Here is a 24,908-nt window from a genome sequence, read left to right as displayed (position 1 = left end):
GAGGAGGGAGAGAACATCTGGCCAAGCTTATCTGGGAAGGAGAGAAACAAGCGACTTCCTGTTGAGCTGTAGCCCAGGCTGCTCTGCTCCCCTGTGGTGCAGATGGAGACAGCATGTGAGGATGCATGCAACCAGATGAAAACATCTGAGGCTCTGGGAGCATCTCTCTAGTCCAAAGGGGCTTCCTCTCCTCGTCTCCTTCTCGTCGTCCACACTCATCTGACGGAACCGGATAAGTGATAGCAAATTCCCACCAGGATTAGATCAGTGCAGGTGAAGGAAAGCAGACGGATAGAGGTAGCTCCTTTACACTATTGAGATGAACCCATAATCTCATGGCACCACATGGGAGACATTGTATAGACAGAAAAAGGCCCGTTTTAGAGTTAGGGATCGACTTCTGACTGTGTGACCAGACCAGGATAAACTCTGATCTTAGTCACATGGTCAGGAAAACCCCCTAGCCTACTTGCTCTTCTCACTCCACCCTGAAGACATGACGTTCGTGCAGTCCATTTCTAATCCTCCACATACACACACTGTACTACTCCCTCGGGGACTGTGCTGCACTCCAGCAATGCTACACGATCCCTCCAACTCTGCTCCTGACTCATCGCAGACCTCCGCTTGTATGTTGCTCTTCAAGGTTACAATAAACCTGGCCTAGTTTGCTTTCATCTGCACTTTTCTGCACTCGAGGCACACACACGCACACACACACACACACACTCTCTCTCTTTTGAAAGACCCATGCGCCTGTTGTTTGAACAGCGGCCGCAAAGTAGATTAACTGTCGGAATTTGTGGTCAGAGGTTTGTTTTAGCCAAGGTGTTTATCTAATGGATTGTTTCCTCTCAGTTTTACAGTGACACTTCCCAACTGTGTTACATAACAGAGCCAAATAACTTCCAGATATATACATACATACAGTTCAAGATTACATACACCTGAGCCAAATACATTTAAACTCAGTTTTTCACAATTCCTGACATTTAATCCTAGTAAATATTCCCTGTCTTAGGTCAGTTAGGGTCACCACTTTATTTTAAGAATGTGAAATGTCAGAATAATAGTAGAGAGAATGATTTATTTCAGCTTTTATTTCTTTCATCACATTTCAAGTAGGTCAGAAGTTTACATACACTCAATTAGTATTTGGTAGCATTGCCTTTAAATTGTTTAACTTGGGTCAAACGTTTCGGGTAGCCTTCCACAAGCTTCCCACAATAAGTTGGGTGAATTTTGGCCCATTCCTCCTGACAGAGCTGGTGTAACGGAGTCAGGTTTGTAGGCCTCCTTGCTCGCACATGCTTTTTCAGTTCTGCCCACAAATTGTCTATAGGATTGAGGTCAGGGCTTTGTGATGGCCATTCCATTACGTTGACTTTGTTGTCCTTAAGACATTTTGCAACAGCTTTGAAAATATGCTTGGGGTCATTGTCCATTTGGAAGACCCATTTGTGACCAAGCTTTAACTTCCTGACTGAAGTCTTGAGATGTTGCTTCAATATATCCACATAATTTTCCTACCTCATGAAGCCATCTATTTTGTGAAGTGCATCAGTCCCTCCTGCAGCAAAGCACCCCCACAACATGATGCTGCCACCCCTGTGCTTCACGGTTGGGATGGTGTTCTTCGGCTTGCAAGCCTGCCTCTTTCCTCCAAACATAACGATGGTCATTACGGCCAAACAGTTCTGTTTTTGTTTCATCAGACCAGAGGACATTTCTCCAAAAATGTACGATATTTGTCCCCATGTGCAGTTGCAAACCGTAGTCTGGCTTTTTTTAATGATGGTTCTGGGGTAGTGGCTTCTTCCTTGCTGAGCGGCCTTTCAGGTTATGTCGATATAGGACTCGTTTTACTGTGGATATAGATACTTTTGTACCTGACGGCTGGTATGACGGCTAAAGAGCACTAGAGAGAGGGAGAGAGAGAGAGCTAGAGGGGGAGAGAGAGCTAGAGGGGAGAGAGAGCTAGAGGGGAGAGAGAGCTAGAGGGGAGAGAGAGCGCAAGAGCGAGCTAGAGAGCAAGCTAGAGAGCACGAGAGCGAGAGAGAGCGCGAGAGCGAGCTAGGGTGCGAGAGCGCGCTAGAGCAAGAGAGCGCGCTAGAGCGAGAAAGCGCTAGAGCGGGAGAGCAAGATAACGAGAGAGAACGAGAGAGCTAGAGAGAGCTAGAGAGAGAGCTAGAGAGAGAGAGAGCTAGAGGAGGAGCGCGAGAGCGAGTTAGAGCGAGAGAGAGCGCAAGAGCGAGCTAGAGCGAGAGAGAGCGCAAGAGCGAGCTAGAGCGAGAGAGAGCGCAAGAGCGAGCTAGAGAGCGAGCTAGAGCGAGTTAGGGTGCGAGAGCGCGCGCTAGAGCGAGAGAGCGCGCTAGAGCGAGAGAGAGCTAGAGAGAGCGCTAGAGAGAGAGCTAGAGAGAGCGCTAGAGAGAGAGCTAGAGAGAGAGCTAGAACTAGAGAGAGAGCCTGAGAGAGAGCTAGAGCGAGAGAGAGCGCTAGAGCGAGCTAGAGAGCGCGAGAGCGAGCTAGAGAGCGAGCTAGGGTGCGAGAGAGCGTGCTAGGGTGCGAGAGAGCGTGCTAGGGTGTGAGAGAGCGTGCTAGGGTGCGAGAGAGCGTGCTAGGGTGCGAGAGAGCGTGCTAGAGAGAACGAGAGAGCGCGCTAGAGAGAACGAGAGAGCTAGAGAGAACGAGAGAGCGAGCGAGCGCTAGAGCGAGCGCTAGAGCGAGAGAAAGAGAGGCTAGCATGCACAAGGATTCCATCAAACCCACATTAGAAGCATGCAGACTCAGACATAACACATACTGTGTATATGCAAACTATTCAACTCCACTTTCGAATCAAGGAAATTCTTAGTGATACATAACTCAACTGTGGACATGGAGCCTTAATGCAACATACAAGAGTAGCACGAAACAGCACAGATGATAAAACAAAACTTCAGGGAGAGAGAAATCAATGCAGACCCTATGCGGCCTTACCTCATCTAAACTGAGGTTTTAGGGGGAGAAGAGGAACTTATTAAAAAGCATCTTGGGATGTCCCTGATTGCCTTTCCATTTCCTCAGCGTCTAAAGTAGAGTTAAACATCATGTAGCCCTGATTGGCCTTAATAGAAACCAGTTGTCTCAGTCACACCAGTTGTCTCAACAGCCCTCCCCCTTCCTTCAAGTTTGCATCTCAAAGAACCCTATGGACCCTGGTCAAAAGTAGTGGACAATATAGGGAATATGGTTCCATTTGTGAAGCAACCCATCAGCCATACTCACAGAGGACCTCCATCTCAGGGTTAATGTGCATCTCTGCACCACATGCAGCCATGTCTTCCAATCACAGTCCCAGTCGAAGCACCACAGAACAAACTATTCCGAAGTGGAAGTAAAAAAAAATCCCAAATAAAATTCCCAACTGCTTCCCAAACCTAAACTCTTCACGGTGACAGCTGGGAGTGCCTGGGAGCGACTGGGATCTAATGTACAGTTTCTGTAACGCTCCCTCTTCCCGATATTCCCAACTCTGCGTTCCTTACCCGGAGCCTCAAGACTGAACAATAAACAGAGCTCCACCGATGGGATTGGGCTTCCGGGGGAATCCCTGCCCCTAATTCCAGCTGGAATTCTAGGGGGAGCTGGATGCCTCAGCTTGGAATGAGAAGAAAGAGAGGAAGAAGACGGGACCCTGATGACATACTTCCTCTCTGCGCGGTCGTTCCAGAACACTTCCCAGAGTTATGATGATAATGATCCTTAATAGAAACTTTGCCATGTGCTGAACTGGGAGAGACAGAGAGCTTATCAGTGTTACAGTAAATGAACACCAAAAGATCTAGTCGTAACGTAAGTAGTCAACGGTTTGCCCCAATTATAGCTTTACTGTAAGTTGGATGATTTAAATGGTGTATCCTGTTCCTAAAAGATATGTCAGTACAGTCCAGAAAGGGAGAATAGGACTAACCGTAGACGTGTGTACTACTGTACTCAAAACAGCCTCTACTTTGTCTGCAATTCAATGACTTTACTTAGCTAACCAACACCACATACTGTCAGAGGCAGTACCGTTGCCCTTTCCCCTACATCTTCAGCTGCTCTTGCTTGTTCCGTCTTCTGAATAATGAATAATCAAAACCAAAAATATATTTAATTCATAATTATGTATTTTCTCATGATATTTGAATAGCAATATGCAAATATTTTGTATTTTATATTAACAAACCTTTTTATTCATTCATGTCTCATCACTGAGTACAAAGCTCCAACGCTTCGCACATTGTGAAGGTGAAAGTTCACGCAGAGTTCCTCGGAGCCGAGCTACTTGAGCTAAATTGTCAAAGCTAGCTACTTCCACCGGATAATGACTCCCAATGTAGCGGTGTTAGCTGTGTTTAGGCAATAGAGGACTCCATGGAGGTGAGAAGCAATGTGTGTGCGTGCATGTTTGTGTGCGTGCTAACCCAGTGTTGTTTGATCTAAGGCTGTTCAGAGGGGATTAGGGTTTAAGTCTAGTCATATTACCCCTGTCAAAAACACCTCCAGGCACTGTGCCGTGCGTCAATGGGTGCGATGATGACTCCATTATGAAGAGTGGTCTCATTCACCTCAATGTAAAGTGAGCATCAGCTAGGAAGCAGTTGCCGCAGCTATAATCAGCATGGGGCCCCAGCCTGTGCAACTGGACACCATTTTGTGTCAAAGGCCCTACAGTACTTGCATTTTGTCCTGAGGAAATTTATTGAATGACAGGTCAAAATCACGTAAACCTGGGAGGGGCCTATACGACCAAATCGATGAGGTCTGCCAGTGAGACATTTAATTAACATGGAATCATGTCTTTATAAAAAATATATGATTGAAGATGAATTAACAATTGATCATAAAAAGTAACCGTCTTCCTCTTCTATTGAACATCTAAGGGTCAATAACTCCCTGCAGTACTGTGTCTCTAACCCCCCCCCCTCAATATAGAATCACAGAACATTGACGCCGTTCTAGTAATTATATTTCTATGGTGACTGATTACTATTATTTAGGTACCTCCTTAGGAGAGGTCCAGCAGGGAGAGGGGGTGTACTGACCCCACACATACCCTGCCCTGCCTCCCATCTGCCCACTGCCCGGCCTAGCAGATGGCACAACAGTGGTACGTATGGCCATCTGTCCAGTGCCCCCTCACAATTCGTGTGCGCTCACTGAATCTTTGGCCACACAACAACAACTGTTGGTTGCGAGGCACTGCACTCGACAAAGACCTGTACATGACGTCAATATCTGGGAACCTTGTATTGTTATGGTGAAAGAGAGAGTTTAATTACAGCAAAACACCATTATCATTCCAAACATGGCCCTTATCAGCCAGGGATGAGGAAAACCTCATTAGCAGAGGGTGTTTGTACGGTCGTGACTAGTGTCAGGCCAGCTTGACCAGCATTCAGAGAACTCACTAAGGAAGAAAAGGGTGGGGACTGGGAGATAGCAGCTCAGGGAGACTGGAAATAGGAGGAATGGGGAACTGGAGTTGCTTTAGTGGAGTGTGTGCGTGTGTGTGTGCTGCATGGGAACCTTGTTTAACCCCTGACTTCCACCAGGCGGAGCAGAGTAAACAGTAGCTTCCGGAAACCTTATCTGGGGGACCCTGTCCGGTTTCCACTTCACTCAGCTCAGCTCTCACTCAGTGGAAGCGCTCAATACACACAGACAGACACAGGCTTTCCACTGACCCAGTCAGAGTCCACAGCCTCCAAAAACACTTTAAATCACATCAGGGATAAATCCCACATAACACAACCAGACACATTCATTCAGTTTTAGTGAGATACAGAACAATGTGTGGGTGAGAGAAGAGAAAGGGGGGAGAGAAATGAAAGAAACAGAGTGGATAAGAGAACGAGAGATGTACTTCGAAATGCACCTTTAAGTACTGTCTATATGCCCTCAGCAACGTCCTGTATAAGATGCAATCAGTACCTGCAAGCCAGGTCCCACAGCCATCTCCCCTAAGCCAAACCCTACACTCCACATGTGATACTGCACCTCCTGCTGGCCACTCTGAGCTCTGCACCCACAGACATGATGATGAGCTAACACCGCTTGCCCTCAGGGGAGCTGAAAGTGAGTGGCCGACACTGCAGTCTAATGACCTCACTCTGTAGTTTTCCTAGCCCGCTAACGCTAACCCTGAGAGGTTTGGAACCTGTAAACAGTTTAAGATGAGCCACAATGATATGCTCTAGCAGACGGCCTCCTCTACTCAATTCAAGGGCTTCATTGGCGTGTTATCGTTGCCAAAGCAAGTGAAGTAGATAATAAACAAAAGTGAAATAAACAAAAAATGAACAGTAAACATCGCACTCACAAAAGTTCCAAAAGAATAAAGACAGTTCTACTCTCTCTTTCTACTCGCTCTCATAATGACACAGCAGGTCACGCTGAGTGCAATTAAACTGGGAGACGCCTGACCACTGTCTGAGGTGGTGTGTGTGTGCGTACATGCATGTGTGTGTGAGTGTGTCATAGTCCTCCCTTGCCATCAAGTCCCTGCTTGTTAGCTGTGTAAAAGCTAAATGTACACCAGCCCAAACCCTGCAGCGCTCCCCTCTCCCCTAAGGTGTTGCCCCATTCCTAGTTCTGTCCACAAACTGAAAACAAATGTGACTCCAGAGTAGACATGTGTTAAAGAACACCCAATAAGCATCATCTCCAGGTCACTATCTGCCAGGTTAAAAGGAGTGGGGCCTCCTTCCTCTCCTCGTACCATAGTGACTTGGTGAATGACTTTATGAAAGCCCCGCGAGCGAAAGAAGAGAGGCATCTCTTGCTATGATGGATACCAGGGGCGTATCCTGTTGCAACATTCCTTTTAAAACGGAAGCAAACAAGGGGCCTACCTGAATTTGTCCAAATAGAAACTCTAGTTTTGCTCTGTTCGCTTCCGTTTGGTTCTTAAACGGTAAACGGTTTCCGTAAGGAATGCACCACAGTGCCTGCTGTCAAGAGATGCTTTAATCACAACGACCTTACCTGAGATACCAATCGGAGTGCTTCAACTAAAGACTAAGGCGACGGAGTAGGTTTAAATCACATAGCGCTGTAGGTCATTCAGGCTCCACATATATGACACAGCATGGAATGACATGGGGAAGGGGAAACTGAATACAGTACTTTACAATTCTAGGGAATTAGTACAACGTTTCTTACTTTGGGAATGTTTACACTCGATTTCACAGTACAGGCCCAGTGTGTGTGTGTGTGTGTGTGTGTTAGCGCGACGTTAGCCAGATGGGAATGGCTGCCCCCCCCAATGCCCTAACCTTTCCTCCTGGGGGGTCCACTGCTAATCATGTTAATCAGCCTAGGATCTCCCCACCCTTCTGGCTCTCTGTGTGCGGGGGGAATCTCTGTAGAAAGGGGATAGAGGGGCCCTCATCTGGTGTGACGCTGCAGAAGGTCACATGGGGGTACAAGGGTGTAGGGGACCGGGACCGGCAACACACAGGCAGGCCACCAGAGGAGAATGACGGGGCATGGAGGAGAACAGTGAGAGGAGTGGGTCACGGAACAAACAAACTCCTTCGTCACAACTTTGTTGATCAACCAAACATGTCAGTTCAGGGCCAATGAGACACTGAGGATTTATACAAACAAATCCAATGCTGGGTTAGAGGGCTTGAAGTGTCAGAACTGATGGCATAACCAACCACCCCCCAGGACAGAGTGGTCGATTTGAATCTCAATGGGAATTCCTGTCTGTATTGTTACAGTATAATATAACAGTCATCTACAGTATAATGGACCTCTGGTTGTAGCGAGGTCAAAGGGCGGCAGCTAGCCTAGTGGTTAGAGCGTTGGGCTAGTAACTGAAAGGTTGCTAGATTGAATCCCCGAGCCGACAAAGGTTAAAAAAAATCTGTCGTTCTGCCCCTGAACAAGACATTTAACCCACTGTTCCCTGGTAGGTCGTCATTGTAAACAAGAATTTGTTCTTAACTGACTTGCCTAGTTAAATAAATGTTATAGAAAAAAAAATTCAAAGGGCAGTCAACCGAGGCAAATCATAAACCTGTCAATCTACAGTGATGTTCAATGTAGACATGTGAATGGGAGCAACACTGATTCTGCCTCCGGGTGGCGCAGTGGTTAAGGGCAGCGCCAGCTGTGCCACCAGATACTCTGGGTTCGCGACCGGGAGGTCCGTGGGGCGACGCACAATTGGCCTAGCGTCGTCCGGGTTAGGGAGGGGTTGGCCGGTAGGGATTTCCTTGTCTCATCGTGCACCAGCAACTCCTGTGGCGGGCCTGGCGCAGTGCACGCTAACCAAGGTTGGCAGGTGCATGAAATTGGGGAGAAAAAGGTGGTACAAAAAAACAAAAAACAGTGATTCAATAAAAGAGTCTTCCAATTTCTTCTTTGTTGATATTTAAAGCCACCTACAGAGATTAGAGTCTGACATTTTCTTTTTGTGTGTCAATTTTACCCCTTTTTCGTGGTATCCAATTGTTAGTAGCTACTATCTTGTCTCATCGCTACAACTCCCGTACGGGCTCGGGAGAGACGAAGGTCGAAAATCATGCGTCCTCTGATACACAACCCAACCAAGCCGCACTGCTTCTTAACACAGCTCGCATTCAACCCGGAAGCCAGCCGCACCAATGTGTCGGAGGAAACACCGTGCACCTGGCCACCTTGGTTAGCGCGCACTGAGCCTGGCCTACCACAGGAGTCGCTGGTGCACGATGAGACAAGGACATCCCTACCGGCCAAACCCTGCCTAACCCGGACGAAGCTGGGCCAATTGTGCATCGCCCCACGGACCTCCCGGTCGCGGCCGGTTACGATAGAGCCTGGGCGCAAACCCAGAGTCTCTGGTGGCACAGCTGGTGCTGCAGTACAGCTCCCTTAACCACTGCGCCACCCGGTAGGCAGAGACTGACATTTTGATCCTTGAAATGAACTAAAAATGTATCCAGATGTGTGATCTCACCACAAAAGAACTGTCTGGAAGGGCCACTGACTCTGATCCCATGACCGAGGCTGAGAGAGGAAGAGAGGCGCGGTCAGGACGAGGGGAAACAATCGTCCTGACGGACAGCACACGGAAGGAAGGAAGCCCGGGAAACCAGAGTGTGTGTCTCTGATGTCATTACCCGTTTGAAAAACTGAATGGACAGGAAAACGGCTTATCACTCACAAAAACACAGCTGAGAGTAACTTGGAAAACTTCACACGAGGCACGGAGTCAACAATCTGTACGCCAATGTAAAGAGTTTCACATCCACCAGTATCTAGGTAATATCTTGTCATGAAAGAGAATCAATATCACTTTTAAGTCACTTGTGAAACCATCACATCTATCACTCATAGTCGCCTATTGAAATGAATTAGGGCCTACTTGTGTGTTATGTTGGAGCCAATTTCTCCTACTTGACACAAAATCTGATGGAAACAACCCACTAGCAGTCCACTACAGTGCTGTGTTGTTCACGTTTCTGCTCCACTGACGCCATCTCCCCTCATTGACAGACGGAGCAGGGGTCAGAGTCACTCAGTCAGTCAGGGTGGGCCCCGGCCTCAGGCCCTCCAGGCAGGTCACCCTTCATTGAGAGCCCTAATAAGGCCCTCTCCCTCTGGGCAAATAACGAGCCCAGACCTCCGTGGCCTGAGTAGGAACCAGACTACAAGACTCCCAGCTCCAGAGCAGGAAAGAAACACTCACTCGCTCTCTCTATCGTCCCATCAAATCTGAGCTCTTAATATTGGAATATAGCCTACAAACTCGTACCGAATGATAAAGTATGTTCATTTATACCAATACTGTTCCAATCCTCGAACACCTAATGCTAAAATGGTCTGTGTCCACAGGGGGAAAAGCCTACAGAATTATAGCTAATTAATTATAGCTAATTAAAGGCCAAGTAAGCCAAATACTTGGCAATGTCACTAATAGCGACACTGGAACATACTGGCTTATTAAATACTAAAAGCCGTGAGTCATTTGATAACTGCGGAGTTGGAGATTGAGGAAGCGAAACGAGCAAAAAGTAGAATGCTTTTCTGCATGTGGCTGTGTCCAAAATGGGAATTACCCTATTCCCTATGGCACTAGCTTTGACTAGAGCCATAGCTCCAATATATAGGGAATAGGGTACCATCTGGGTTGCAGAATGTGTGCTTTTGTCCACCTGATAAACAAAAACCAACGCGTCTAGCAGCTGCAGTTTCCCTGCAGTTTCCCTGCAGCTGGCCCCATGCTGTCGGCTCCCTCAGTCTCAGGTCTGAAACGTTGTCTAAACGTTATTTATACATTCTCTAAAACGCTCTGGCGTGAATGCTGTCTAAAGACTGTAAATGCTGACACATTAGGTCATATTTGGCTCCGGGTTTTATCCCTCAGTTTACAGGAATCTAACTTGGCTCGTGTCGGACGCCCCTTCTGGGGGCCTGAGACACGCTCAATCTGCAGAGGGAGGAAAGAAGAAGAGGAGCGTCTGTGCGTGTGTTGTAAGAAAGAGAGAGGAGGAAAGAAGAGGAGTGTTTGTGCGTGTGTTGTATGAAAGAGAGAGGAGGAAAGAAGAGGAGTGTTTGTGCGTGTGTTGTAAAAAAGAGAGAGGAGGAAAGAAGAGGAGTGTCTGTGCGTGTGTTGTAAGAAAGGGAGCGCAGGAAAGAGAGGGATAGACAAGGAAAGTGAAAAGCAAAGGAGAGCGAGTGGAACCCAAATGTGTCAGATGCTGCCGACTGCTAAAACACGCTGGTTTGCTTTAGGACAGGGATGAAGAGAACCATTTATACATTTGTCTTTTGCATATGTAGGAGAATAAAACGAAATATTGTTGTTATCTCACAGTCTACCAAGAGTGCATGAATTGAAGAACAAATTGGCCGAATATTTTTTGTACAGTCAGCGATAGGGGACTGAGTTGAGAGGGAATTGAAGAACAACGCAGCCGAGCATTCATGATTGCATCTTCCAGTCCCTCTGTGAGGTGGTAGAGGGGGGCAACTGGAGGGGGATGATGTGTTGTGGAAGATGTACTGTACCCCCACCACTGGAGTTGTGAAAACGAAAAGTGTATCCAAAATGTGGATACCTACACTATCGTGTACTGCGGAGGTATGTGCATATTGCCAATAGTCTTAAAAACTGTCTGTATCAGACTGGAGGCACTCAGCCTCAGCGTTGGAGGCCACTCCTAGAAACAGGCCCCAGATTAGTGGAGTGAGCCTATTACTGCCTCCACGCCTCATTGGGCCTCTCTGCTTTAACACACAAAAGCTTCTGATCAGCAGCCTGTGCAATGCCAGAGGGAACTCTAGCCCAGATCACACACACACACACACACACACACACACACACACACACACACACACACACACACACACACACACACACACACACACACACACACACCAGATCCTATGATCGGTGGTTAGTAGCACACACAGCAGGCCCAAAGCCTCAAAACACTGCTTTACTCTCCCTTGTTTATACATGTATATACTGGTCATCTCCATAGCAGCTTCACAGTGACACAATTGAAAGACAATGGAAAGTTGGGGCCTTCCTACAAACCCAAGCATCTCTATGGCTGTTTGTGTTCTCCCCTACTTGAAGCCCCTCACTCTGTTAGAGTGACTACATCCAGGATCACATGAGGAACCTAAGGAGTTAGAGGGTTCAGGAGAAGAAAGGGTCAGAGGTAGGGTCAGGGTCAGAGGTTACTTACTGTCAGGGTTGGGGGACTTGGTGCGGTTGGGCGAGGAGCAGCGGATGGTGGTGACGATGGTGTTGTGGTGGGGGTTGGCGTGGTGCGGGTGGTGGACTGGTGCATGATGACCATGGTTCTCGTGGTTGTTCTTTCCATTCCCCGTTGTCTCGGGTGCTTTGGTGACGCTGATCCCTGGTGTGGTCCTAGCGGCCGGGCCGTCCCCCAGATTGGGGGGATCGAACCTCCGGGCATGGCTGGGGGGCTCGGGGGTCCGGGCCCCTCCGCGAATCACCACATCCTGGGGTGTTTTAGCGAAGGTCACCTCCCGTTTGTGGCCCACCTCGGGGGTCTTGGAGTGGCCTAGGACCTCGGGTCGTTTCGTGCCGAATCGGAGGGAACCAGGGCTGGTTGGATCCACCTGCTTGGAGGAAATGTCGATGGAGAGCTCCGTGCGTCCCCGGGATATGGGTTCAGGAGGCTTGGAGCCGCCCCCTCCCATGATGGTCTTGGAGATGGAGCCGTTGTTGTTATTGCTGGCGCCCAGTTCACGGTAGTAGACGCTGGTGGGGGACATGACGGGGCGGTGGTTGGGGTTGCTGGGCGCCCGGCGGGAGCCTGGTGAGGAGTTGGCCGAGGTGTCCACATCCTCCACCTCAAACGACCTCTTTAGAGCTGCATGGAGGGTGAGATGAGACAGACACACTCAGTCAATGAGTCATCCATTCTTGACCATTTCTGACATTGCTGATAATCAGAGTGCACTTAGGGCCGGTTTCCTAAACAAACATTGCGGCTAGTCCTGGACCAAACATATACGTCAGCAAATATATGAACAGTGTATTCTAATTCCAGAGGAGCAACATGAACTGTATTGACGTCCCTGGCATCATAGCTGCTCGAGGTTAGTGGGTAGAGAGAAGCTGGAAAAGCAATTTCGGTGACATCACAAAGGAAAATGGCAGCAACAAGCAATTAAGCCAAGCTCAACTCATTTCAATAACTCTTTATTAGTGGTGCCAATCTGTCACTACATACGACTGCAGATGGCACTGCATACGTTTATATGGTGCCAGTTGTATGACACAGTGTGGTACTTACTGTATGTTATAAAATGTGATCCAATTTATACACCCACTTGCACAGCCTCAAATGGCCGTATACTTCCGTGGCCTTATATTCTCTACATGCATTCTTTAATATTGTATGAGATATGGATGAGTTATGGAAGAGTAGTGGTGGTAGTAACTGATGCATAGCCTATATACAATGCATTAATACCAAATTAACAAAAAGGAGCCACGCTTCCCCCAGGTTACTGGTGGCTTTGTGAGAAAAAAAAAAAAAAAAGTTTCAACCAAAACATAAGGCTAGTTTGGCCTTGTAGGCATTGCCTCTTGGAAGTCAACTTGAATCCCATGGGGAACATGCTAAGCTAGTCACTGTGGTTACGAGCTGGTTATGACATCACAGTCACACACATCCATGTCCTCTCTGTACCACTCAACACAACTCCAAGCTAATGATCCGTTCTGTTATGGCCTAAAGAGTGTGTGTGTGTCTGTCTGTCTACACGCGTGTATGTATGTGTGTATGTATGTATGTACACCCACAGAGGGGGTACTCAGCCCCTATCCCATTGCCCTCTCCGTAAACCCAGTCAGAGCAGTGAAGGGACTCAGGGAGCTGGAGGCAATCACACCTCAAGCCTTTCCTCAAAACATCAGTTACGGGCCTAATCTAATTTTACTGCTATAAACCTCTTCATTTTATGACAGCGATACTCTTTCTCCCCCTAAGACAAATCCTCTTCTTGCCAAACTATAATTTAGCGTGCTGGAGGAAATGTCTTGCTCTTCTTTGACTGTCCAATGGCAATTGTCCAGTTCAAGAACCTTTTTATGGCCTCATAAGTGTCCATGATGTCTATATTCTGTTGTATGATTGGTGTTGCTAGCACCCCTTCCCTCTGTAGCTCTCTATTTAAAACACGCACTCCTGCTATGGCTACCATACGTCTTTCCATTTTATTTGACTGATCTGCCTCTCCGTGGTCTTGCATTCCCTGCGCATTGAAAAGCTAGCTAACCAACGTTAGCATAGCAGCATTAGCAAACTGCTAAATCGCCCAACTGCACTTGAAGGGTCTCGTGTGTACATACTGTAGCTGTTAAATGCTCTTAACAACCCCCCCAAAACACTTTCTGAAAACTTAAAACTTAAACATTTATTTCCAACGACTAACTGTTATTCTCTCATGCTTCCTCCATTACGCTCTCGTGATTTGGGGAATATTGGCGTTAAATTTTACGAGTCTACGAGGCATTATAAAAAAAAAAACGTTTTAGTCCTCCATTTTAAGGATGGGCGTTGCTTTGGCTGTTACTAAAAACACGTCCCATCTCCCATATCTTCAATTAGAACGGGAGACCCAATCCCAAATGCCGCTTATATAATACAGAAGTTATTTCCATGTCCAAACCCCTTTGCCACTCTACTCCATCCCCCATAACCCCCCTTTCCTCCCTTTTGTGTTTTATGATTGTGTGGAACGATTCCAAGGTTCCGGCTACTTTCAACTCGGTCCAGGACAAGGACTTGACTGCCAAATCAGTCCGCTGCTTAGTGCTTAGCAAACAGTGAGCTGGGAGGCCATTAGTGCATTCAGTGATCGGAAACGTTCTGAACGTTGCAGACAGAAATCGAATGAACAGAGCTGGCACGATTCCCTATTCTATCTTTTCTACCACATACATTTCTATCTGAATGTTCTGTATCGTTGCATGCTCTTGAACATTGCAGAGTTGCAATGCATAGAGAGACAGCCGGTATATGCCTAACACTGATAGGACGTAAGTGTTGCCATCAGGGAGAAACGGTACAATGTATGATTAAATGCTCGATGCTTAAAAAACAGTCGGCTGGGTGTAAGACCACGGTTTCATAGCGACGGTCAGAAACCGCATAACACTGATAGAACTTAAGTGTTATCATAACATCCAAGATGGCTGCATATGATTTAATATGACCTACAAATGCAACTTTCTCAACAGACACCATATGCCTCAGAATGACTTGGAAAGAGAGAGAGACATTACGGGAATTGCTATAGCAAATATGAACGTTCCGCGACTCAGTTCCACCATGCGGTTTCCCACGGTTTTCTATACACTCAGAGGTCACTCTTTCCAACGTCATTCCATTAGAAGACAGAGAAGAAGGATTACGTGTTTCCGAGGAAGCATCCAAGGATATCCTTGTCATGGATTTCACACATGCTGGATTGACCTGGGACGATACCAGGCGGTAGGCCAGGCGGACGATACCGTCTCACCCCCCCCCCCCCCCCCCCCCCCCCCCCAAAGTGAAATGGCATTCCCAGACAATGAGCTGGAAATACAGAACGTCTCTGCGGAATCTCCTTAACAAACAGAGCCTACTTCTCTCTCTCCATGTGTAGCCTACCTCTTGGTGTTCTGTGTCCCACAGTCTCCCGTGAGGGGATGACCATAACAGTGGCCATAGGGCCAGGCATTTTTCCTGACCAAGAACAAATCTGGGCCCATAGTCCAAGGCCTATAACTGGGCCAACAGAGTTTTTCCTGGCCAGATGTTGTGGTCAGAAAAACTCCTGGTCCTAGAATAGCACAACACACTAAGATGGAGGCTCTCTTACCACCTGGCCTAAATAGTAGGGCCGGTAGATACCAGCATCGCAAAAAAAAATGTCCATAGCAAAAATGAAAACACGAAGCAAACTCAACTCTTTGGTCCTTTAAAAAAAACAGCTATGTAAAATATTGTGCTGTAGCTTGGAAAATAAATGCATGTGACTCTGGACGACAACATAATGATGTTTGTTTTCCAACATTAGAACCTGTTTTCCTAAAGAAGTTAAATCTGCTTCGTGTTTTGTTTCCCTGCCACGACACTAACGAGTATCGCACTACTGGTATCGTCCTGGGCGATTTAAATAGAGGAGAAATACCCTGCTAGGCCCAGGTGTTAGCCTTGACTTCCTGTCCCTGTGTGCATTACTGGCGTTAGCTCATCTCCTCAAGGACACACAGAGTAATGGACAATAGATACTGTACAGCTCTGATGCAGCTAGAAAGAGATATGCTTATGATAATTATACAGCTATCCAGGTGCTTTTATTTAATGGTTTGAGTTAACACAGTCAGTGTGCATTTCACTGCTAGTCTACACCTGTTATTCACGAAGCATGTGACAAATAAAATTCGATTTTTATGGAGCTGGGAAATGTAATTATGCTCCAACCAAAACGAGCCATCAGAACCAAAACGTATTGTTTCCTGTTTACAGTCTCACGGTAGATATAGAAAGAGACCGACTTCCTGGTTGTGTTGGGCTCTGACTGAGGTCAGAAAGATCAAAGTCATCACCGCATCCTGTTGTGGGGTTTAGTGAGGCTAGAGAAAAGATTGAACACTGAGGAAAGAGAGGGCGAGAGAGGGACCATATACGTATACTAAAACTGACTAAAAAGGTCAAGACATGAGGTTGTGTTCTCTAGGGCCCACTGTTGCACTACAGCTCATCCACATCAGCACACTATCCTACTAAACAAGGCCAACGGACATCATGGTGGCCTTCATGTTAGAGTCCCAGGCCTTAATCAATACTCCTTCTCTGAGACGCTTTGTGAGTATGGGCCCTGAGCTCCATGTCGTCTGAGTCCTGATGTGACCGGCTGGATCAGCTTCCTCAAAGAAATGGGTCTAGACGGGGGCCAGACGGCTTCAGACCGGCCTCTTAGAACTGAAGAGTGAAGGGAGCTCTCCTGGGGACCCAAATGCTAGAGTTTCATCTGTGTGTGTGTGTGTGTGTGTGTGTGTGTGTGTGTGTGTGTGTGTGTGTCTGTCTAGTCTAATTTATGTCTATTGGGTCGGATGTGCAAGTGTGTGTTTTGAGGGTTCTTTAGGGCAGAAAAGGCCAACTGTACTGTAGCAAATATATAGTATTACACACTATCTATGGGATACTGGAGAAGATATTGCCGAATAATATTGCTGACCTTTCTCTGCTCATATAACACCATGGTATTAAGTCTGTAGTCAATGGTTGTCTCACTGAACAATCTCTTACATTCCCGACTCGCTCACTTCCTGATCCGTATCACATGACGGTGGAACTATGAGGACGCTGACAGTTACTGTAATACTGCCAGATTATGGTCTATGAAACATAAGAGGCATGATGATATAATGCTAGCATTTAAAACTGTGCAGTTTCAGACATATATATATATATATATATATATATATATATATATATATATATATATATATATATATACCACTGTACACACAATACCAAACCCACTGGCAAAACAGTGATTATGACTTGAACAGAATGTCTATTCAAGTTTGACAACACTTTATCTTGATACGCTAACACAAACTATAATGGTGAAGTTTAACTTCGGGGCGCTACATACCCACGCGTACGCACACAGCGGTTCTGCCAGTGTCAACAGAAGCTATAGAAATCTTTCAAAACCAAGTCTGACAAGGCAAGGCCATCGAATGACCGATAACTTTACACAAATCCTCCCCCGAAGATATTTCACTTGATCAGTCCAAAGCTTAGCCACCGCTATCGTTAGGGTGTCAAATATACACTTCCTCATGTCTTCTCTGGACACGGTTGGGTTTACGCTGACACACAGTGTGACAAAGAGAGAGAGAGAAAGAGGAACTCAAAGTGAATGCAGCTGTTGGTAGTTCAGTAGTGCTTGGCTCCATACCTTTCAGTCTGAACCCCTGGGTGCTTGGCAGGTAAGGCCTAGTTCAGTCCTTTGAACAAGCAACAGCCACAGGTTAACGACTAGAAAGCCTTCTGTACTGCAGGCCACTGCCATCCTGATTTACATCACTTGTTGACCACAGGAGCCGTTTCCAATGTTAGAAGTAGCAAGAGGCGGATGGATTCCAGACAACACCTGCAACTATTTCAAACTCCACCATAGCAAACAGACCCCGAGAGGATCATTCCCTATTTAGTTGACTCTCTATTGAGTTGATTCAATTAATCAGAGAGCAATAATAGACCAAGGCTTATGAATTGATGGTGATCTCAGGTGCACTCAGAAATAAGAAATTAAAATCCATACCGACGCACTAACATAAACCACACAATCTAAACACACACACACTGTCCACAAACAATAAGCCTCTGGAAAATCCCCACACTTCTAGTTTGAGACAGACATAACACGGACCAGACTGGATTTGCAATTAAATGGCAGAGTAGTCCGACGTCAGCTGTGTTTCAGCAGCAGTGCGCGACCAATAGTGACGTTTCTACACGGCCCCAGATCAGATACCAGAGAGTATCAGATTCAAGCAGAATCCACTACTGCCTGAGAGGACAGGCTGAGTGACAGGGTGGCTGACACCATCCTGTTACCATGGCACTGATATGGTATTTTTCATCCATTTGATCACATAGTACTGCTAATGGAAAGTTAACAGCACACTGTACCTAAACTGAGTTTACAAAAGAAAGTGGTGCACAAGCCCCCAAATATGGTCATAAAAGTGCACGGACACTCCACCAAATATACATAAACACATGCCACTTTAAAAGAGAGCCCAGGCAATAGAACACATGTTTACTTTACCTATTTTTGGCAGGGTAACACACACACACACACACACACACACACACACACACACTCTCACTCACTCTCGGTGGAATTTCCTCTCCCTGCCCAAACAGCGGCACACTCCCTCAGAACACATAATCACTCACTAAACAAAACTACCTGGACATAAACCTACAGATGTGGGAGATAGAGTTTGGTCTGTCCAATATGGAGAGATCACCACAATCCTTTCTGTCAAAGAACAAGGTCTTAACCCTCATGCCCGGACGGATATTGTTTTGAGCTTCACTGACTCAAAACTACTTTCTGAAGCAGGACCACACATCCAGAAGTATAATTCTAAGGGAGTGAATGCACATATACCGATCTGACCAAGAGAGCGAGAACTCAACGCTCATCAAGTTCTGGACTGTGTCCATGTGACCCTAAAGAAATGAAATGAACAATACTGACATGTTTAACTGTGTTCAGTCACACATTCAGATTCTCAGATCTGACGGAGGAAACACACTTTCAGTTCAAAGTGTGTGGGTTCTGGTTTTACAATCGTTGTGGGGATAAAAATAAGAAACCCGCACACTGCTCTCGATAGTATCACTGCTCTTTAATAAGCTTTACGTATCGGCCTCCAGAGCCCTCACAGGGATAGTAAAACAAGGAAAATTCAGACAAATGGGTACATTTTGTCAAGACCACAAGGGATAAGGCTTTTTTTTTAGCTTCAGCGGTTAGGTTTAGGCTTACAATTAGGGTTAGAGTTAGTTTTAGGATTAAGGTTAGATTAAGGATTAGGGGTTAGGGCAGTGTTTCCCCAACTCGTTCCTTGGGACCCCAAGGGGTGCATGTTTTGTTTTATGCCCTAGCACTACACAGCTGATTCAAATAAATCAACTAATCATCTAGCTTTGATCATTTTAATCAGCTGTTAAGTTAGGCCAAAACCCAAAATGTGCACCCCTTGGGGTCCGAGGACTGAGTTTGGGAAACGCTGGGTTAGGGAAAATAGGATTTTGAATGGGAATCAATTGTTTGTTCCCCACAAGGATAGCAAAACAAACGTGTGTGTGTGTGTGTGTGGCACCTGTCAGACCTCTCACAGCTGGAGGGAAGGACACACTCGGACCGGAGGAGGAAGAGGACAACAAAGGAAATCAATGCTAGCTTCACAGGACAGCTAGGAAAACAAAGGAGAGAGACAGAGGACACTGAGGAGTTGTGAATGAATGGGGGTTTGATGCGGTGGCCAGATGTGAGGCTTTACTATGAGTCCCTTTAATGCTTTCAGCTGGAAGGTTTCCTGTGGTGGAGTAGCACTGTCAATACTGACAGTGACGTAACTAGGATATTTTGTATTTACCTTTATTTAACAAGGCAAGTCAGCTAAGAACAAATTCTTATTTTACAGGGAAGAACGACAGATTTTTACCTTGTCAGCTTGGGGATCCGATCTAGCAACCGTTCGGTTACTGGCCCAATGCTCTAACCACTAGGCTACCTGCAACCCCATATAATCAATAGCAGACTCGGATTAAGAGGGGCGGCAGGGTAGCCTAGTGGTTAGAGCGTTGGCCAAGTTCGAATCCCTGAGCTGACAAGGTACAAATCTGTAGTTATGACCCTGAACAAGGCAGTTAACCCACTGTTCCTAGGCCGTCATTGAAAATAAGAATTTGTTCTTAACTGACTTGCCTGGTTCAATATAGGTCAAATAAAAAAGAGACTGAGGGGAACACATGCCCAATGTGTGTACAAACAAACTCAAGAAACAAAAACAGAGTGAGAGAGACCAGTGCTGTTAAGTGGAAAAGGCTAGTGACTCAATTGTAAATTCGATCTAGAAATAGTAGTTTTGACATCAGTTATCGTCAGTCGTTAGTCACCACTGGCTGTCGATAGGAACGTCTGTGACAAATAAAAGAGGGTGATCAAAACGTGACAAACCTTCAAAGTCAGAGATAATTCCGTCCAAGTGAGCAGTAACCTTGGAGTCAGACATCTTGCTGGTTTGATATCCAAGTAAACAGAATTCCCAAATCCCTTCCCAATCAAGGTAACGTTCCAGAGTCCCCCTATTGATTCTAAACAAATCCAAAATTAGGAGCCAGTGTAAAAAACCAGAGTGCTGAGTAGTAGATCTGATCCAATCCAACAGCTTTCTTAAAGGAGCAACTTATTTTTTTCTCTGCTTCCTCCTATGCCTGGCACTACATCGCAGCACTCAGTCTTCAGAGAGTGAAAAGCAAGCCCTCCTCTCCTCCCCTCAGAGAGAAACTCCCTCCCTTTATTTTGTGCATCTCCCTGCCTGCCGCCTCCCTCTCAATGAGGGGCGGCAGGGTAGCCTAGTGGTTAGAGTGTTGGACTAGTAACCGAAAGGTTCCAAGTTCAAAGTTCTGAGCTGACAAGGTACAAATCTGTCGTTCTGCCCCTGAACAGGCAGTTAACCCACTGTTCCTAGGCTGTCATTGTAAATAAGAATTTGTTCTTAATAACTGACTTGCCTGGTAAAAAAAAAAAGTAATATAAAAATGACTGTGTCTGTGTGTCAAGTCTGTAAAAAAGACATGAGCCAACAGGGGAATTGTCACACAGCCACTTAATCAACTTCCTGGCTTCATCTAATCAACCAGAAAGCTCAGGCCCTCAAAAATGGCCTTCATAAAACTCAAGCCACTCAGTCCCACTCCAATCGAGCTAACATGAACTAAGTACCTCAGTAGTTATTGATAAACATGTAATTCTGCCTCTCTAGCACTAATTAAAGAACACTCACTTCTCTGGTGCTTTCCTGACACAAAGTCTGACTGCATCTGCAATGGCACCCTTTTCCCTATATAGGGTCAAAAAGGTATATGAGCCCTGGTCAAAAAGGTAGAGCACTATATGAGCCCAGGTCAAAAAGGTAATGCACTATAGGAGCCCTGGTCAAAAAGGTACACTATATGAGCCCTAGTCAAAAAGGTAGAGCACTATATGAGCCCTGGTCAAAAAGGTAATGCACTATAGGAGCCCTTGTCAAAAAGGTAATGCTCTATAGGAGCCCTGGTCAAAAAGGTAGAGCACTATAGGAGCCCTGGTCAAAAAGGTCATGCACTATAGGAGCCCTGGTCAAAAAGGTAGAGCACTATATGAGCCCTGGTCAAAAAGGTAATGCACTATAGGAGCCCTGGTCAAAAAGGTAGAGCACTATAGGAGCCCTGGTCAAAAAGGTAGAGCACTATATGAGCCCTGGTCAAAAAGGTAATGCACTATAGGAGCCCTGGTCAAAAAGGTAATGCACTATAGGAGCCCTGGTCAAAAAGGTAATGCACTATAGGAGCCCTGGTCAAAAAGGTAATGCACTATAGGAGCCCTGGTCAAAAAGGTAATGCACTATAGGAGCCCTGGTCAAAAAGGTAATGCACAATAGGAGCCCTGGTCAAAAAGGTAGAGCGCTATAGGAGCCCTGGTCAAAAAGGTAGTGCACTATATGAGCCCTGGTCAAAAAGGTAATGCACTATAGGAGCCCTGGTCAAAAAGGTAGTGCACTATATAGTATAGTCCAGGCTGCATCACATCAGGTCATGATAGGAGTCCCATAGGGAAAGGCACAATAGTCCCAGCGTGGTCCAGGTTTGGCCGGGGTAGGAAGTCATTGTAAATAAGAATTGACTTGCCTAGTTATATAAAAGGTTAAATAAAAAAATGTAGATGTTTTTAGGGAACAGGGGTCCATTTCAGACTCATCCTTAGACTCACTACCTCTCTAATTAAAGAACACTCACTTCTCTGGAAGTGGGCCCACCTGGTGGCTGGCGTCGCCTCACCCTAACAGCTTCACAAATGCTCTCCATCCAACCTCACTGAGCTCGAGCTGTTTTGCAAGGAGGAATGGGAAAAAATGTCAGTCTCTCGATGTGCAAAACTGATAGAGACATACCCCAAGCGACTTACAGCTGTAATTGCAGCAAAAGGTGGCGCTACAAAGTATTAACTTAAGGGGGCTGAATAATTTTGCACGCCCAATTTTTCAGTTTTTTATTTGTTAAAAAAGTTTGAAATATCCAATAAATGTCGTTCCACTTCATGATTGTGTCCCACTTGTTGTTGATTCTTCACAAAAAAATACAGTTTTATATCTTTATGTTTGAAGCCTGAAATGTGGCAAAAGGTCGCAAAGTTCAAGGGGGCCGAATACTTTCGCAAGGCACTGTATATACCAGTTATAGGACTGGAATACCTCTTCTAGACTGCTACCATGTTTTGTTTTTTTACCACTTGTGCTGTGTTGGAAAGGTTACAGTCTTCTATGGATTGTGTAGGCTGCCTCAGTGCTGAAAGCAACCATGGGTTGAGTCCGCCTCATAAGTACTCACATACCCACATTGTGTGTATCGCACATCCAGTAAAACCTGACAGCTGTGTATAGGCGTGTGGTGTGTGTGCCTGCGTGGATGTGTGCGCGTGCATCTGTGTTACATCCACACTAACCCATGCCTGTGCATTCATGTACGTATCTTCGGTCAAACGGAGCAGTGTGTGGCCCCCTGGTACTCAGACTCAGTGGCAGTACTGTAAACCATATGCCACACAGCCCCAGTCCTCAATTAAACCTAAAAACACACAGTGCGAAATACACACCTCCCCAGCCAGCATATATTTATCTAAACACGCACGCAAACACACACGCCGATGATGGCTCCCTCCCAGGCATAGAGAGACGGATTTTCAAAACAACATCTGGAGCGCGTGTGTGTGTGTTTCAGTACCCCTGAAATAGCCCAGTAAACAGTGTTTGAAGGCTCAGGGCTAAACTGTAGAAAAATCCCCACCAAAACAATACAGCCGGGTTCTGGATAATGGCAGAGAGAGAGAGAGAGGAGACAGGAGAGCTGTGGTGTAGATGCATGTTGTTTGTGTAAAAGGGTGCCGGTTTGGGTCAGTACAATGTACTTATAGGATAGGCTGGTCTAGGACTCTTCACATATTCACACTTGTTACTTCACGTGTGGGTGGGTTAGCTTTGTCACTTACTGTGTGGGCCTCCTAATACGTCCCTGGTTCTACCTGCAGACCTGGTCGTCAGGCCAATTTCAGACGAATAGGAACACAACCACAGACGTTTATCACGAGGAAGTGACAAAACCAGTCGCCCCACATCAACTCCATTTATGAGTGTGTGTGTGTGTGTGTGTGTGTGCGTGTGTGCATGCGAGAGGTTAGACAGTTCCTCTAAAATGTCACCTTTTAAAAACGGCATTGTCCTGACCTTTCAGTCCAGACAGTGTGGCAACAGTGCACTGATGACTGCTGATGGAATTAACAGAGCTAAATAAACGTGGCTTCAATAAAAATCTTGAGTAGAGAAACTACTCAATTAAACGGGATAATAACACACACAGAAACAGACAGAGACAGAGGAGAGAGAGAGAGAGAGAGACAGAGAGAACAAGGGCACGAGAGAGCTGTCCAACTAGAACTTGTAAACACGCCAGGCCTCCTAGCCTGACTGGATCATTTCACACTTTGCCCATCAGGCATAAAAAAAAACACTGTGCGATGAAGTGTGCCTTTTCACAAGTCATGTTATGCTGCGTTTAGACGAGGGACGCAAAGAACATCATACCAGTCGTCATCAAATCACATTTTATTTGTCACAGGCGCCGAATACAACTGGTGTAGACTTTACTGTGACACGCTTACAAGCCCTTCCCAACAAGGCAGAGTTAACAAAAAAAAACAAAAATAGTAACACAAGAGGAATAAAATACACAAGAATGTAGCTATATACTGGGAGTACCAGTACAATGTGCAGTAGTACTATTTCAGGTAGATATGTACATGAAGGCAGGGTAAAGTGACTAGGCATCAGGATAGATAATAATAAGGTATTTGAGGTAGATATGTATATGAAGGCAGGGTAAAGTGACTAGACGTCAGGATAGATAATAATAAGGTATTTGAGGTAGATATGTATATGAAGGCAGGGTAAAGTGACTAGACATCAGGATAGATAATAATAAGGTATATGAGGTAGATATGTACATGAAGGCAGGGTAAAGTGACTAGACGTCAGGATAGATAATAATAAGGTATTTGAGGTAGATATGTATATGAAGGCAGGGTAAAGTGACTAGACATCAGGATAGATAATAATAAGGTATTTGAGGTAGATATGTACATGAAGGCAGGGTAAAGTGACTAGACATCAGGATAGATAATAATAAGGTATTTGAGGTAGATATGTACCTGAAGGCAGGGTAAAGTGACTAGACATCAGGATAGATAATAAGACAAAAATAAAGAACAGAACATAGCGAGACATGGCAGAAGGCAAAAGTTTCAATATTTGAACTCTGGCGGCAAGTCCCATCTACCTGACGGCATTCACCGCCAACCTCAACGGTTTACTGTCGTGCTCTCATTGAAAACAATGACATCTGGTTTGCCATCTACCGTCTACCCCGTACCATCTAAAAGTACCATTATTGTAGCATTCCCTACAGGTTACATTAGCATTTTCCACACCTTCAATGAATGTTCCACTGGTACAAGGCCCAGTCAGACCCGTAGATCATACAAGGGCCACACGAGAGCTGGCCCTTGCCGTG

The 24,908-nt window shown here is 46.0% G+C and overlaps 1 protein-coding gene across 4 annotated transcripts in view; it reads right to left on the bottom strand.

Annotated features, from left to right (window-relative positions):
* The window catches only part of LOC139424556 (septin-9-like), a 73,266-nt gene that overhangs the window by 30,811 nt on the left and 17,547 nt on the right, over positions 1-24,908 (bottom strand). For 2 of the 4 annotated variants that reach the window (XM_071176518.1, XM_071176519.1), the window contains exon 2: positions 11,712-12,365. In XM_071176518.1, coding sequence (XP_071032619.1) covers positions 11,712-12,365 — 654 coding nt within the window. Of the gene's footprint in view, positions 1-3,267; positions 3,541-11,711; positions 12,366-20,262; positions 20,553-24,908 lie in introns of those variants that run through there. The other 2 variants (XM_071176517.1, XM_071176521.1) reach the window with 2 other exon arrangements.

Source organism: Oncorhynchus clarkii, chromosome 13 (genome assembly GCF_045791955.1).
Source record: "Oncorhynchus clarkii lewisi isolate Uvic-CL-2024 chromosome 13, UVic_Ocla_1.0, whole genome shotgun sequence".
Classification (NCBI taxonomy): domain Eukaryota; kingdom Metazoa; phylum Chordata; class Actinopteri; order Salmoniformes; family Salmonidae; genus Oncorhynchus; species Oncorhynchus clarkii.
Note: the sequence above shows the minus strand (reverse complement) of the source record. Positions and strands in the feature narration are given on the sequence as shown.